The 16,820-nt window shown below is 49.9% G+C and overlaps 2 protein-coding genes across 2 annotated transcripts in view; one reads left to right on the plus strand and one right to left on the minus strand.

The window, feature by feature from the left end:
• The window catches only part of SND1 (staphylococcal nuclease and tudor domain containing 1), a 420,936-nt gene that overhangs the window by 351,780 nt on the left and 52,336 nt on the right, over positions 1–16,820 (plus strand). The gene's annotated exons all lie outside the window — the stretch shown is intronic.
• Positions 5,784–9,692, minus strand: LRRC4 (leucine rich repeat containing 4). Its single transcript, XM_041727935.1, has 2 exons — positions 9,551–9,692; positions 5,784–9,376 (listed from the first exon to the last, which is right to left on the minus strand). The coding sequence occupies exon 2, from the start codon at positions 9,274–9,276 to the stop codon at positions 7,324–7,326; it is 1,953 nt and encodes a 650-aa protein (XP_041583869.1). The 5' UTR covers positions 9,277–9,376; positions 9,551–9,692; the 3' UTR covers positions 5,784–7,323.

Below are 16,820 nucleotides of genomic sequence, written 5' to 3' on the forward strand. Positions count from 1 at the left end.
TCCTGATTCCTTTGGCAGTCTCTTCCTTTGCCCTCCCTCCTTACTCCAGACTCTCCCAATTCATCCCCTTAAAGAGATGAATTGGAAGAATATGCTGTCATGTCAGAAGGAAGCCATTGTCAATTCACACAGGCAAAGCTAATAGGATAAAGTATTATCCGACTTCCTTTAAGTCCAGAAATTAAGTCTTCTTGCAATGGTAATAGATTAGAACTTGTAACCACTGCAGCTGGTAGGCTGCAGAAACAATCTGTTAGTATCTGAGGCCTCAGCTCCATCCCTGGACCTGTGCTGGGCCTTTTGTGAGGGACACACTGAGCATTCCTACAAACACTGCTGTGCTATCAGGGCAGGGACCTGCCTCTGTGGAGAGCTGCCTGGAACTCATTCAGTTCACCTACAGGGTGGAATCTGAGTGGGACAAGCTGTCTGAATGGTCTTAATGAATCTGTTGAGTAGGTAGGTGAAGGGAAGAAGCCAGGGCCACGAAGACTCTAGGAAGTAGCCGGAGGCCAGGAAACCAACCTTTGCCTAGAGACTGGTTAGTGTATAAAAGCCCTTCTCCGTCATCCTTGCTGACTCATTGAGCAGGTAGAGTGACTTATCCAGTGACTAAATCAGCACCAGCGCAGATACAGGGAAACCAGAGGTGAGACCTTAAAGGAACTTGAAAAGACTACAGATGAAGGACTTGCTTTGGAAGAGGAAACCGCATGAGAACTGTTGGAAGAAAGAGTCACCAGTCTTCTAGAATGGAAGGATCTTGCAAAAATGTCCTAGGTCCTATCGTGGCAGATGATTGTACTCAGATGGGGATTATGGAGGGAAACAACCTGATATAAGAAATTGGAGGATGATGCTTATTAATGGGGTTATAAGGAGGTGCATGGGTATTAAAGAAACAAGTGGATCAAGGACTGTTCCTTTGGTATATAGTAATCAAAACTTTAGTAATTGTTCTAGTATTGTTAGTGGGTGCACAGAATGACCATGAAAGTACCTAAATCCTACTTTGCTCCATCTCGTCCCTACACCTGGCATTAGAGCAGCCTTTCATCTCAGTGTTTCCCACTGGCGGGTCAAAAATTTTAGTGGGATAAGTTAGGGAAGACACCATCCTCTCAAATGATAACACTGTTTGAAAGAGAGCTTCTCCCAGGGATATCCCCTACAGGCCTCGGCCTAATCTCTCTGACCTACTGCCAGCATCCATGTGCACTGAAAGTCATCACCATTTTTATGGGAAAACACAATTTATATAATATCCTCCCTCTGGAGTAATATTCCTTTTGTGGATAAATAGTGACTTGCACCACCCTCTTCTGTGCCCCTGTGACTTTGCCCTAATAGAAATGAAGGATCAGATTCAGAGCAGACCTCTGAGTGAGCTGGTCAGGGTCAGGATTAGATTGCAGTCCTAAAAGCTGGGTTGCTTCCTCCAAGCAGTGGACAGCCTGCGGAATAGAGAACAGGACTGTTGTGGGTAGGTGATTTGCCCCAAGTACTGACAGAGCTGGCATGTTCTAGAGGATAAAAACCTGTGATCATCCTAAAATCTAATTCTAGCCACTCATTAGGAAATCAAAATGCATTCTCTCTTAGGCTTCTCTTGGAAAGTTGATCTCCCTGCTTTTCTTCACTTCCGTTCTATGTCATGGATTTCACACTAACAGTCCTCCCCCATCCAGGGTCCAGCCAGCCTCTTGCTTGCTAGGACAGAGGAATCTCCCTGGCTTCCTCCTTAACTGCATTGCAGACCCTTAGCCTGTGCATCTGCCATGTAGCTCCATTCTGTTCTCACTTGCTCAAATTATGGTACTTTTTCTTCCACCTGTATCTTCTCCAAGCCCTCTGATTCTGTTTTAAGGCCCTGATAGCTCCTCTCTGTGCTGCCTTCTCCTTCCTGGGGCCTCACCCTTCCCCTTGCCCTTCGTAAGGCACCCCGACAGAGAAACAAGGAGAGGTGGAGAAGACTGTAGGAAGTTTGTACTCTCAGTAAAGGACCGAGGTTTCCAATATAAATGTTTCCTGGCCCAGCCCTCAGCTTGTGCATCATATCAACAGTAGCACCTTTCCTTTCTTCTGGCTTACCTCAGGGGAAGGTAATCTGATCCTGGACTAAAAATGGTGCCTTGGGCCAGCTAGAGAGTTGAATTAGGGAACAGAGCACAAGGCATTGCCTTCCTGGGGACAAAAGTACAACTCCTCTTTTTCACTGGGTCTGGGCTTATATAGATAGTGCTGTCCCACTGTCCCAGACTTCTCGATAAGCATCCTTCCTCTCTGGAACAGCTTAGTAGGCATATTCTCTCTTTGGGCACAGATGAGGTTCTAGAATAGAGGTAGTGACTGAGGAAGGCTGGTCAGTTGGTCTGTATCCTTATGTTTATCACCAAATAACTACCAGCAATACAGAATTACTGTATGATGTCAGTTACCATTCTAGGTGTGATTTTATTTATATAATTTCAATTCTCACAACAACCTGTGAGGTAGTGCAGTGCAGATACTACTATGTCCATTTTACATATGAATAAACTGAGTATTTGTCCCAAGTCACACAGGTAGTAAGCAATGGAGCTGAGATTCAACCCAAAAAGACCAGATCCAAAGTCTATACTTGAAAGCACTGTGCTGTGTTGCTTTGCAAATATGTATGTTTCACTGATCTGGTTCCTGAAGCATTTATTCCTGTTCCAAAAAACAATTTTTCATTTTAATTTATTTTTTTAATAAAATTTTTTTTAAAGTTTTATTTATTCATGAAAGAGAGAGAGACAGAGACATGGGCCGAGGGAGAAGCAGGCTCCATATAGGTAGGGAGCCCGATGTGGGACTCCATCCCGGAACTCCAAGATCACACCCTGAGCCAAAGGCAGCCACCCAGACGTCCCACTTCATTTTAATTTAAAACAAAGATGAAAACAACCTTAATCTACAGCCCAAACCATTTTCACCCCCTCAGGTGTAAAGGGTATTTTCTGAATGATAGAGACCAGGAGAGGTGCTTTTGAGCCAAAAGCTGCCTTTGCAGTTTAGCTGAGGCAGGATTTAGAAATGGCGTGAACAGTGCCTGCATTAGCCGATGGCATGGAGTGCTGAGTGCCAGCAGAGGAGATAAAATCAGACATATGTTTGGATATAAATGTTCTCTCTCTCTCTCTCTTTCTTTTCCTCTAATTTTAATCCCCTGCTGCTTTGTTGCAGTAAAATGTTGGGGCCTTAATTGTGGGCTCTGGCCCTCTCAGGTAGTAGTCTGGGCTGTGTAAGGCCCCCTCAGCCCTCTCCTAGTTGATGTCCATCTCTACAGAAGTAAGCCAGAGCTCTTTACTATTAATGGTCATGGATTCTGGACCTCTTCCCCCACCAACAACAGGAATTGTCTTACCAGGGACTCTTTACTACATTGTTCCACCCAGCAAGTTGCTGGCCTCAACATGTTAAACAGCCATGATAAAGCTAATGTCTCTAGGCCTTGAAAGTATCCTGTCTACTCTCCTTCCTTTGATAAAAAGATGCAGCACAACACTAGAGAGTGATAAAAGGCCTAGAGCATGGCACTTGAAGGACTGGGGCTGGGGTAGGTTTAGTGGAGGAGAGGAGTTAAGGAGCCTCCCCCAGTAGTCTCATTGTTGAGCCAAATAAGCAGAAACCTTTCCATTATGGAGAACTTAAACTGATCAGTCCTTTAAGACCTCCGCCACTCCTCTACTCTGCAAAGCTTCTAAGGCTGAGGTCTGGGAGAAGGCCAAGCTACCTTTCCCTTTGTGAATACCCTGCTTACCTACATCACCCTTTCTCTGGCAGCTGTCTGCCATTGAACCTCAGAATCAGAAGCTGTTATGGGCAGTCCTTAGCACACATGGCCCTTGGGCCAGCTGTGTGGGACCCCTGTGGTCAGAACTCTGGTCAGTCCTGGGAGGGCAATAGAGCCAGTCCTGAAGGAACTTGAGCACCACTAAGAAGAGAACACAGTAGTGTCTGTAGGAAGGTCCCATTTTCACTGCATATCGGCCAGGAAAGAACTAGGTTCTTGAAGGCCCAGAAGAGCCTGAGTGAGGAAGGCACATTGACCTGGGAGTCTGGAGATCTGGGTTTCAGTCCCACCTCTAGACTAAATAAATGATCTTTCATGTCCTTTAAAAAATTCTCTAATGAAAATTCTCTAACTGCATATAATCAGCAGCGGTCTTTCCCTCTAATGTGTTGCTCCAGTTACTCCCCTGAAGAGCTACCAACCCATGTACCATTCTCAAGTAACAAATCCTATAGCTTGGCCGCCAGGCCTGAGGATGAGTCACCAACACGGCATGAAAGGCTGTACTCTCGTTGCTCCTGGGACTCCTCTCTGAAAAGCTGTCCCAGGTGCCTGCTACAAAGGAGGATATACCCAACATTACGGCCGTGGAGCCCTGCCACTCTACAAGCTGCAATACTGCCCAGGTCAAGGAGTGGGCCCAGTGGGGAAAGCAAACTACCCTTGCAGCTCTAAGGCCGCTTACACCCAGGAACCATATTCTCAGTCTCCCCCACCTTCTTTCATCTTCCTTCTGGAAAGCACTTCTCCCTCAGATCCCAAGATGGCAACATGCTCAGCCCCCAGGACACATGGATTTGTCCTTAGGACTCTTCCCCAGGAATGTTTTGAGACCATTTCTATATCCCTCCTCTCAGACCTCTGGTACAGCCACAGACACTTCATTCCAGAGTGACTGTATAATCCCTAACTATCCAAGTAGCTGTCACAAAAGCAGAGGCGTGAGCAAATCGGCCCCACATCCTTTCTTCAGCTGGTCCTGGCCAAGTCCCACCCTTTACTCTGCTGCAGTTTCCTTGTCGTATTGGGGGTAGGCTGGTAAAGGAGAGACAGAGAGAAATATATATTCAGAGCCCAGAAATGTGAGTGGCAGTTTCTAATTGTGCACCATGCGTGCATGCTGCCACACACACTGATACCCAGAAATGACATGTATATGCCCAGGGGATTAAGAATTGGCCCTTTCTTAGCCAGCTGCTGCAAAGTGCTGCCTGCCTTTCTCTCCTTGTTCAGTGCCAGAGAGATCACACCCACTCAGTCCCGATTCCCTGCAGTAGTATAAAAGCGCTGAAGAGACGCAGGGTCCCAGTTCATGCAGCCTCCCTGGACATTATCACTGGGGAAGCATCAGGAGACAGATACCCACCACCACCAAGACGCGTTTGGCTATTTGGCTCCCAGAGAACGGAAGGAACAGTGCCTGTGGGAAATTGAAGCCAAACAGCATTGCTGCAGACCTCTTAAATCCAGATCCCCTAGGGTCCCTGGGTAGAGCCGGTTGCTGCCTGACCAGCAGCTTCTGCTGAGGTGGCATTTAACTTCTGGCCTGGTCCCAGGATCTGAGGCTGACCCATTTCCCCTGCTTTTCCAGGGCATCAGGAATTTGGTTCTAGCCCCAACAAAGCCAGGTACCAACACACTTAGCTTATGGAAGGTGCACTTGAATTGGGGTGCTTTTATTTAAGCTAAGGAAAGATTGTTGACAGCTTTAGCATTTTTCACATTGTCTTCCCCTCGGATTTTACCTCTCCCCTCCCCTCCCCTTTTTATCTTTAAATAGAAAAGACTTGGTTGATGCTTGTAAGAACCTATAGGATCTTATTCAATTTAACCCTTTAGGGACATTGAAGTAAAAATTGAACAATATTTATTAAAATACAAAAATACACTTTTCTCACATTACAATCAGTGTTCTTTTGTTGGCATTCCCCACCCCACCCATCCCACCCCTTTCAAATCTGAACCCTTTATTTCTTTTTAAAGCTAAAATAATAAATGAAAGAAGTTACAGCATTAAATGGACCAGAATAACAGAGATCTCTGCCTTCACCACCACACCCTTCCCTTTCTCCTCCACCTCCTCCTGAAGTAGGCCTGGAAGAGGGAAGCCTTCCCCCCATTCCGCTACATTCAACAGGACTCCTTGCAGAACTCACTTCTCGTGTGCATGTGTATCACTTTTGTTTTAACTGTGTATCTCACATCTTTTTTGTGAACCATCCTGTTGAGTCAAGGCTTCATCGTACTTTAAATGAGCCTGTGCCCTTTTACTCTCTCCACCCGTGTTTTGCCCCCACCCCACCACCACAGCCAGTTGACATCAGCTGTAATAATCCCTAATGAATCAGCATTTAGAATAGTCACCAAATCACAAGCATGAGAAAAGCTTCCACTCCCCCAAGCTCCCCAATCCCAGCCTCTCTTCCTTCTCCACCTTAAAACAAACAAAATCTTTATAAAAAGCAAAATCGTAAAATGCCATCATTGTCTACAATCATTTGTCAGATACCAGGAACAACAGGTGGACATAGCACAATGCTAATCTCTGGCCTCCTATGAATCCATTCTGTCTGCTCCTGCTCTCCTTTCCTGTCCCCCCTCTGCTGCCGCACCCCCTTCAGGGGCCTCCTCCCTCAAGGGAAACCCTGAATAGACACATGCCTTGCAGAGAGTGGGTTAAACCCATCTGCAGGAATCTGGTGCAGTGGGAAAGCATTTGAGAGCTACGCCAGGTCCCTTCCTTCTCTGCTCCCTCCTGAGGTGCGCTGTCAGGCGGGTCGCACGCGTGTCCCAGTGCACAAACCAAGGAGACTTGTGCACACAGACAGATGGGACTGAGCCCCTTTAAGGAGTCACTTGAAGTTTGGTGGTTTTCCTGTTTAAAATACATTTACACGTCTATCTTCCCCTTGGCCTCTGATGAAAAAAAATTATTGCCTCGCCACACTTAGCACAGTACAAATTCTTGGTGCTTTCTTTTTTTTTTTTTCTTTTTTTTTTCTTTTTTGTATTTTTAAAATAAGAGAAATTTGCAAAGACAGCTCTCAGCTTAAGAAAGGTGTCTCTAGAAATGGGTAGTCCTGTATGCTATGAAGCATCTTCTAAAAAATAACCGTCTGCCCCCCACCCCATCCGCACCCCTCAGCAGCCCACACCCTGCCTCTTTAGGGATGTTTGTTGTTTTAGTTCATCTTAGTTTCAACCTTAGATCAGAAATCCCTTCTGGCATCATAGCAGGTTGACTTGTGGCTTCTGCCCCACAACGTTCCCAAGAACCCCACTCCCCCTTTAAATAGAACTTACAAGTTAGAAAATAGTTTTGTTTTAACTTTTTGTTTTTAAATTTTAATATAATCTGTTTCTTTTACCAGCCCATAGATTTAATATATAAGCATATACAAGAAAAAGTCTCTCCCCACTCTGTACAAAAGTTGCTGTCGTGTGTGTGTGTGTGTGTGTGTGTGTGCATTCTATTGCATTTTATAAGTTTTTTGGGGGAGGGGGAGTCATATTTGAGTTTCCTGTACCTTGTCCTTGGTATGGGTCTGTATTATATAAGGTTCAGAGATTGTGGTAACTGTGGGGTGCAGAGAGTTCCCCAGGCTGTTTTCTGTCCAGTGGGCCCCATGTGCTGGTTTGTAGGTGTTGTAGTTAATATGGTCATGAATTGTGGGCAGCACTACTGCCCCCTCACCTGATACACCGGATGGAGCTGCTGTTGCTGCTGCAGATGCCGCCGCTGGGATATCTTCATCCACCTGGATAATCTCAACTGTCCGGGCGGCTGTGACTGTACTCCTCTGCTGGTGCCGCTTCCGAAGTTTATAGAAGACAATCAACATGGCGGCAGCTAGCAGAGTCACTGCCACAAAGCAGCCAATGATGATCTTGGTGGTCTTCATGACTTCATCCAGGCTGGTCTGCATCTTATCATTGGTGTCTGTTGCGGGTACCTGCTTGGGCACACGGGTGGTCTGAATGAGCACCGTGGTAGAGGTGGTATATGCCGGCTGATAACCTGTAGATGTAGTAGGAACAGGCTTGTACTTGCGCGTTGTATCCTCAGGTGAGATCTCGGTGGTCTCCACTGTGACAGTGGTGAAGAAGCTATAGTTGGAGGTGTTGAGCTCGGCCGTGCTCACATTGAGGTAGGCCGAGGCGTTGGAGTTACCTGCCACGTTGGTCACCATGCATGTATATACCCCAGTGTCTGAGAGCAGCACGTGGGAAAAGTTCAAGGTGCCGTCATTGAGGACCGAGATCCTTGGGTGGCGGGAGGCATGGCTGAGCACTGTCCCATTGGGCAGCAGCCACTTCACGGAGGACATAGGGGGAGTCCGACACTTAAGTTCCACCATCCGACCCTCAGAGATATTGAGGTCTCGAGGTGCATCCATGATGAAGGGGGCAGAGCACTGGAAGGAGGCCTGGTCCACCTCCACCAGGTAGCGGCCACGCATGTGCAGGGGAGCATGACAGCGGCCACAGCAGGTAGAATTGGTGGGGATGTACTCCCGAAGCCACCAGGCTAGCCACAGAATGTCACAATCACAGTTCCAGGGATTGTGGTGTAGGTGTAACTCCACCAGGTACCTCAGTGGGGTGAAGAGGTCATGGGGCAAAGAAGAGAGATTATTGTGGGCCAAGTTGAGTTCCACAAGTGAGGCCAGCCCATCAAAAGCATTCCGCTCAATCAGACTAACCTGTGAGTTCATGACCCATAGCTTTTTGAGGGAGCTTAGGCCATGGAAGGAGCCAGGCCTGATCTCAGGGAAGTGGTTCCCTGACATCTCCAGCTCCTCCAGCCCCACCAGGGGGGTGAGATTGGGCATATCTTTAATGTTGCACATGCCCAAGTTCAGGTATTTGAGGTTGAACAGTCCCTCAAAAGCGCCCTCAGAGATATACTCCAGCTTCTTGAGCTCCCCCAAGTCCAGGCGCATGAGGGAGGGCACCCGGTTGAAGGCATAAGAGGGGATACTTTCTATGGGGTTGTTGCGAAGCCAGAGCTCCCGCAGCTTGGACAGGTACTCAAAGGCCCCGCTGGGGATGACTGTCAGCCAGTTGTCGAACAGCTCCAGGGTGTTGAGGCTGGCCAGGCCATTGAAGGCCCCCACCTCGATCTGCCGAATGGAGTTCCTGCCCAGTTGCAGGACCTCCAGGTGGTGGAGGTGGCGGAAGGTGTCGGCCTGGATCATCTGGATATTGTTTTCCATGAGGTTGAGGTACCGGGTGTTGGAGGGGATACCCTGAGGGACCTCGGAGAGGCCCCGGCGGGTGCACACCACCTTGCTGAACTGGTTACTGCACGAGCAAACGGATGGGCAGTTCTGGGGCCCGGCAGAGGCGGCAGCGGCGATGGCTGCACACAGAATCCACACTTGCGCCGTGAGGTAGACGACGGGGAGCAGGACGGCATTCCAGGTGTGGTGCACAGTTACCTGCCACAAGAGCTTCATGGTGTGGCACGTTCATAATTCACCATCGCCTGGGATTTTGGCTCGGAAAGGAGAACCAGCCCTACCCCGGCTTAAATGAGCTAGGAGCTCCTCTTTCCATCTGGAGAAGGAGGTGGGGAGGGGGCGATTAGAGAGAGGAGCAGACCGGCGGAAAAAAAAACATGCCCAACGAAAGCGTGGCCAGTGTCTCCAGCCCCCCTCAAGGCAACCCCTCAGAGAGCTGAGACTTTCTCTCCCCCGTGGCAACTATCCCCATCCAGTCGCTGTCACCTACCTCGGAAGGAAGGGATTGGCGTGGTGTCCTTAAGCGTTCTCCACCGGAGCCGGCCACGTCGTTGCCATTCTTACTTCTTAGTTTTAATTAACAAAAGGGGGAAGTCGAGGGGGCGGGGAGGGCAGAGGGGAGGGGAGGGGAGGAGAGGGGTGGGGGAGACAAAATGGCTTCTAGTAAATCCGGAGCAGGCTACGACGAAGCAGCGGAGTTGAGGCGTTGAGGCGCGCGGGGGAGAGCCAAGGCCCGGCGGGCTATGCAGGTGCATGCCCCCCCCTCAGCCCGAGGAGCGGCGCCACCAGCGCTTCGCTGCTTTGTCCTTGGACCCTGGCACCGGCTCGCACCAGCCACGGGGGAAGCCGCCTCATCGCCGGAGCCTGCCTCCGGTGCCCCCGGCCCGCTCCCGCGGCTGCCACCCGGCGGGGTTGAGGGGGCACCCTGAAGCCTCCCAGGCCGTGCTCGCTCGCTCGCTCGCCAGCAGCTGCCGCTGCGCTGCCCCCTCTCCGTGTGTCGGCGGCTCCCGGCCGGAGGCAGCTGATGCAGTCGTTCGCTCTGGGGCTGTGAGAGTTAAGAGGTGGTGTTCGCGGCTCCTTCGCCCTCCCCAGACACACACCCCCTTCTCTCCTCGCCTCTTCTCTTAAGGGTTAAAAAGATCAAAACTGGGCTTAGTTTCCCAATTCGCCGTCTGCCGGCGCGAGGAGCAGCAGTCCGTCCAAGCCCCGTGAGGGTCAGCGTGGAGGCAGCGCGGGGACCAGGTCCGCTGCCCAGGGAAGCGCACGGCAGCCGGGTCGCGCCCGCACCGCAAGGCCCCTTCAGCGAGTCCGGGGGCGGGCGCGGGTCCGGCGGCGGCGGCGGCGGCGGCAGCGGCCACAGCCCCTGGTAGCGCGCAACCGCCCGCCGCCGCCCGCCGCAGCCGGGCCCCCGGCGCGCCGCCGGCTCCGGCTTTGTGCTGAGGGAGCGAGTTCCGGGCTTCGGCTCGCGGCGCCTTCAGAGGCTGCGCCGCCTGCGGACTGCTGCAGCGGCCCGAGCACTGGCGGCGGCGGCGGCGGCAGCGGCGGTGGCGGAGTGAGCAGCGGGGGTCGCGGCTGCGGGGAACGCTCCGGAGCTCGAGAACATGGTCCGCGCTTGCTAGCGGCGGCGGCGGCAGCAGCAGCGGAGCCCCTGCGCTCGGCGCCCACCGTTTCCTCCTCGCGCCGGGCTCGCGGTGTTGCAGGCAGCAGCCACGCAGACTGCTCTCTCATCCTTTTGTCCTTCAGTCAGAACGTGAATGTACTGCTGACGCATAGTGTTCTGGGGAGAAGATTAGCGTGATGCAGTGCTCTTATGTATTAACGCCGCTCCCCCTCCGCTGCCTGCCCTCGAGGGGTTAACGCCGGCGCCTTCCAGCGCCGCGCAGCCCCGAGCTCGCTCGCGCCTCCGTCCGACTCCCTCCCTCCCTCCCGTCCTTCCTTCCTCCCTCTCCCTTCCTTCCTCCTTCCTCTCTCTCCCCCACCCCCCACCCCCCACCCCGGCACTTCCTCCCCGCCCCCTCTAGACGAGGGGAACCGAGCGGGCGAGCGAGCCGGCCAGCGAGCCGGAGTGAGCGTCAAGTGAGGGGCCGCGCGCAGCAAGTCGCAGGCGTTCGCAGCTATTTTGGTCCAGCCGAGGGAGCCGCCGGGTGGCTGCTGATAGGCTGGAGCAGCGGGGCTGCTGCGGGAGAGACCGTGGCTGGTGCCCCGCCCCGCCCCCGGGCGCCGGGCCCCGGGCCCCCTCTGGCTCCGGACGCGGTGGGCTCCGGACTGGGAAGCTGGTGGCGCGACGGGCCTGCTGCAGTTGGCTGGCCTCCCGTCCGGACCGCGTCATCCTCACCCCCGCCGACTGCTGACGGGGCGCCTGGCCGCGCGGCCCAGGCAGCATACGCGGAGTTCGGAGCTGCGCGGTGAGGACGCGGGGGCGGCCGGGGCTGCTGGGAGCCAGAGGACCGAGAGCCTGGGCTCCGCAGCAGCAGCAGCAGCGATGCCTCGTCCTGCCTCCTCCCTTGCAAATTTCCTTGCCCCTTCTCGGTTTTAACTTTTAAATGGCAGTTTGTCGTTGTCGTTCTTGTTTTAATGAGGGTTACAGAGAAGGCAAACAGTGGAAGAAAAGCCCGGGCAGTGACAGCCTGGGACAACACAGCGGCCTGCAGGAGGGTTTGAGGTGAACTCCCAGAAACCACTGGAGAACCCATTCATTCAGGGAGCCTCAGCCTCAACCACTTCTCACTCTTTGGCAGTCCTGTGTCGCCCTTCCCTGGCTAAGCGGGGAGAATTGGAGTAGGATGGGTCTCAAGCCTTCTGCCAGAGGGCTTCACTAGCTCCCCTTTGTTGCTGGATCTCCCGAGAAGTACTGCATAGCAACCTGCTTTCACTGCTGGTGAAGTGACACCCTGGGGCATTTCACAGACCCGTGTAGGAGAACCCAGACTAGGTCAGCCTTTTCCCACCCCAGAAAAAGAGTGCCCTTTTCTCTGCCTAGTGGGGGTGGAGCCATCTGTGGCTAAGCCCTGGAAAGCCCTAGAATATGGCACTGGTCTAGTATTGCTTCTTTTCAGGGACTGCCACCAGACTCCTCCCTTGTGCCCCACCCCTCCACCTTGGCAAGCTTGCCTGTTAGATAAACCACCCCCTCTGCCTGTGTATGGGCTAATGCTGAGGAATGAGGCGGTCCTGGATTTCTCAGCTCTCTGCATTCTACCACCCCTGTTTCTCAGGATTGTCTGCTGCCCAGTAACCTGGGCAGGGAATATGCCCTTAAATATGCCAGGGAATTCTTGAATTCCTGGAAACAGTTCCACGGTAGGCAAGCTGGATTCCCCATTGATTACTGAGACATTTTGATCCTGCCTTTGCAGTCAAATAACAACTTCAATCGTTAATATGCTGCCTAAAGTTACATAGTAAATGGCAGAGCCAAGATGTGAACCCTGGCAGATTGCAGATGTATAGAAACTTGGGCATGGAAGTAATTCTCCAGTTTGTTCCCAGTTGATGAGAATTCAGGTTTCATTCCTCCACCTCAAAAAGTCATTTACAAGGATGTTCAGAGAGAGAGAGATATATATATATATATATAACATATCTGTATTCTTGTCTAATCTTTGCTTATTCAGTGAAGCAATTGCCATAGTTTCCTCCATTTTACAGATGGAGATACTGAGCTCATGCAGGCAAATAACACACTTAAGGTCATACATCCTCAAAGCAGCAGAGCCAGCATTTCAATCCAGTCTTCTCACCCTGAGCCCAGTGTTTTCATCACTAACAAAAATGTCCATTGTGTCTACGTTGCAGAGGTAAGTGACAGAAGCAAAGGGAGGGAAAGGCTGTATAAAAAAGTTCAGTGACAGGTGTGTGAGAAATAGAACAAAGGGTAGGAGTGGAGGAACTGAGAAAATACATCCTTTAACTTGTTTTATTCACAATGATTCATCAAGAGAAAGAATGAGAGAGAAGGGGAGATAAGTTAAACCCTGATACTAGGCTTTATCTGGGCTCTGCAGTGGCTCCTTTTGCTTTCCTGGCTGAAGCCCCATCTGCACGTCATCAGCTTCAAGCAGAACCCTACCATCTTATAGATCCGGGGAATGTAATCCTATCCTGACAGGGAACTGTGGAGGAAAATCAGAAGCTTACTGGTGAGTGGTTCTTCTCCTTGCCACAAATGGCATCAGGCTGTTAGAATGCCAGAGGACACCCCGGCCAGGGTGTGATGGTACACTGGGGTATGGCTGCCCTTACCTCTTCAGGCAACAGAGAGAGACTCTGCCCAGATGGTTTCCTGCCAATGTAGGCAAACTCAGACCCCATCTGTTCACTCCAGGCACTGAAAATGAAAGGTTATGCCCCCTTATGGTATAGGTGGATGGAAGGGTGGGCTGCCTTGGATCCAGCCAGTACTTAATAATGAGGTTGTCTCCCAGTAAATATTTGTGAATGATTGATGACCATGAATAAGCCCAAGTTTGGTGAAGCCCATGGAGTTCTACATGGGACTGCTTTGCCCTCTGGAGGCCGGCTAAGCCGAGAGAGCACCACAGAAGATACAGGTTTGACTGATGAGGCTGTAGAGCCATGGCGCCCCACAGTCCTTTTGAACTGAAAGTGGCCCTAAGATCTCTAACCCCAGAGCCTGAATGTCTAGCCATCATCCATTGCTCTTCAGCCCCTGGTTCTGACAGCTTCCTTGATTTGGAGTGGTACAACCAAGAAACAGAGAGGAAAGCTTAAACTTTGAGAGGAAGAGTAAGAGGAAACACTGGTTCAAGAATGTTGTCACTTGTGGTTTTGCATAGAGAGACTGCTATGATAAAGCCAGAGAGAACTGAAGAAGCCAGCCAGTGATTAGGCAAGGCTTTTGTCAGCACCTTGGTACCTGCCCTAAAGTTGGGATACCTGCATTCTAGTCTCCTTTTTGACACTGGCTAGGCAATGTTATAGATCTTAAAACAGCTCAAAACACTGGTTTCTTTATTTGAAGGAAGTAGACTAGAATATTCCCTCCAACTTTCATAGTCCCTGATTCCCACCTCTTCTCAGATACATAGCTCTTTGAAGAAGGTTAATCCATTGGGATGGTAGCCAAGACTTGGAAATGAGCCACAAAGTTGAAGAGAATGCTTCCTTTAGTTGAATCTAGAGATTCACAGTGCCACAGCAGAGTAGATCACACTTTGTTTTCCCAGCTACTAAAAAGGCTGATAGATCACAGAATGTTAAAGTGAAAGGTATCTTGGAGAGCATATTGACTCAGCCTCTCATCAGAGTCATTAGTGAAGTTCAGAGAAGCATAGTGACTGACCTAAAGCCACAGGATTGACTGATAGAGTCTGTCATTCCTGAGCTCTGCCCCTTGGTCGGGAGGACAGCGTAATGATGTTTAAGCCTGGAACTTGAAGACCATGGTCTTCTGTGGTCTTATACGGTGTTGTCATTATACTTTGTTGGACAGGGATCAAGATGGGTCTTCAGTAGAACCAGTCTGCCATTCTGAGTGACTTTGAAATCCTAATAAGAAATGAAAGAAATAGTCACCCAGGGAACTGACTGTAAGGGGACACAGGATCGCCTCACTCAGTCAGGATAATTGGGCTCCTGATAAAGCCCAGAGCTAGACTGCTCCCTACACTGATGTGCATCCCTGAGCCATTATCCCGAGCAGCCACTAGATGTCCATAATGCCTCATAGAGTTTGCCAGGAGTGAATAATCTTTGGCCAAGTGCTATCTTGGCCTCCAATAGGCTTTTGGTCCCTTAAGGTAGATCCACCAGTGGTAGGAAGATCACATATGCTCTGAAACTCTAGTTCCTATTTTCAGTACTGTTGGGCTGCCAACCTCTACTCAAGCACCTTTTCCACTTTTATAGATTTTACTCTTCCATTCGAGGAAAGAACAGAACAAGAGCAAGGGTGGAAAAGGGACTTGGGAAATAGGAAGAAAGGAAAAGAAAAAAATAGTACAGAAATTATCCTCCACAAATGAAGGAAAGACATCAGTTGATTGGTGAATTAGCAACAACAGAATAGTATAAGAAACCATCCATATGGAAATAGTCACCTCCTCTTAACCAAGCAGAGAACACATCATGTGCACTCAAGCTCTCATATGTTTGCATCTCTCACTCTCCCCCATGTATGCAAATACCCCTACACAGTCAACTGATCACGATGTTTTTCATGGATAAAATCACTATTGCAAAATAATAATAATGTTATTTTTCTTGGTTGTGATCCTTTTTTAAAAAAATTTTTTTTTATTTTATTTGAGAGAGCATAAATGTGGGGAGGGTCAGAGGGAGAGGGAGAAGCAGGCTTCCTGCTGAGCAGAGAGCCTGATGCCTGCTGTGGGACTCCATCTCGGAACCCAGGATCATGTCCTGAACCAAAGGCAGACACCTAACTGAGCCACCTAGGCACCCCTCTTGGCTGTGATTCTTTAGTGAAGCTGTGGCTATACCATTGCTGTATATACATGATCATAAAGGAAATGGGTTTTATCCCTTGAACCCAGATATTGTAAAATTACTCTTCTGAGTGCCCTGAGAATCCACTTTTCTTCCCCCACCCCCAAGAACTCTGTTCTTTGAGGAAATCAGAAGGAAGTGGACAAAAAAAAAAAAGCACTTTCTCTGCAGGTCCCATCCAGAGTAATTTGCAAAAACCTCAGCAAAGAAGAGACGAGATGCTTAATAATGGCAGAAAAAACTATAGAATAGAAGGGCCTTTCTCTCTCCTGAGGCTAGTTTCCTGGGGCTTAAAATTTCTTTGTGGGCTGGTAGGCCTTAGTAAAGGGAGAAACCTCCCAAAGCTCCCCACAGCCTCCTCTTTTGGAATAATCGGTTTGGTGCCCATTTTAGCCCCAACCTCCTCTGTGTTCAAACAGGCCCGAGGTCCAGCCAGAAGCCTTAGAAATGTTCACCTCTGCAGGTGCACTGGCCACTACAGGCTCTTCCTTCTATCCTTCTCTTTAATTCCCTTTGTACAGCAGTAACAGTAATGATGTGAACAGCAATATTTACTTGGGGTTCACAGGTACGGGGCACTGTGTCCTTACCCATGTAATCCTCACAGTTTTCATGTGGTGGGTACCATTAGAGTCCCCATTTTGCAGATGAATTTAAGCAGCTTTCTCAGGGTCACAGAACTAACTAGTAAGTGACTTTAGTAGTTTCTTGAGGCTGTCATAACAAATTACCACATATTTGTGGCTTAAACATCAGAAATTTATTTTCGCAGTTCTGAAGGCTAAAATTGCAAAATCTGGCAAGGCCAAGCTCCCTCCAAGGGCCCTAGGGGAGAATCTGCTCCTTCCCTCTTCAGCTTCTGGTGACTGTTGCATTCCTTGACTTGTGGCTGTATCACTTCAATCTCTGCCTTTGTGGTCATGTTGACTCTTCTGCCTCTCTCTCTCTCTCTCTCTCTCTCTCTCTCTCTCTCTCTCTCTCTCTCTGCGTTGTGACTTAATAAGGACACTTGTCATTAGATTTAGGGCTCACCTAGGTAATCCAGGATGAATTCATCACAGGATCCTTAACTTAATCATATCCACAAAGACCTATTTTCCAAATAGGGTCATAGTCACAGGATTAGGATATGGACATACCTTTCTGGGGCTCACTGAGCTTACTACAGTGACAGCTAGGTTTCTTTTTTTCCTTTTTTGAGATTTTATTTATTTATTCATGAGAGACAGAGAGAGAGGCAGAGGGAGAAGCAGGCTCTCCTCCGGGAGACTCCATCCCTGAACTCCAGGATCACA

This window comes from Vulpes lagopus, chromosome 13, assembly GCF_018345385.1.
Source record: "Vulpes lagopus strain Blue_001 chromosome 13, ASM1834538v1, whole genome shotgun sequence".
NCBI lineage: Eukaryota > Metazoa > Chordata > Mammalia > Carnivora > Canidae > Vulpes > Vulpes lagopus.

Coding starts and splice junctions, on each gene's coding strand:
- LRRC4 (XM_041727935.1), bottom strand. CDS start 9,276: ATGAAGCTCTTGTGGCAGGTAACTGTGCACCACACCTGGAATGCCGTC.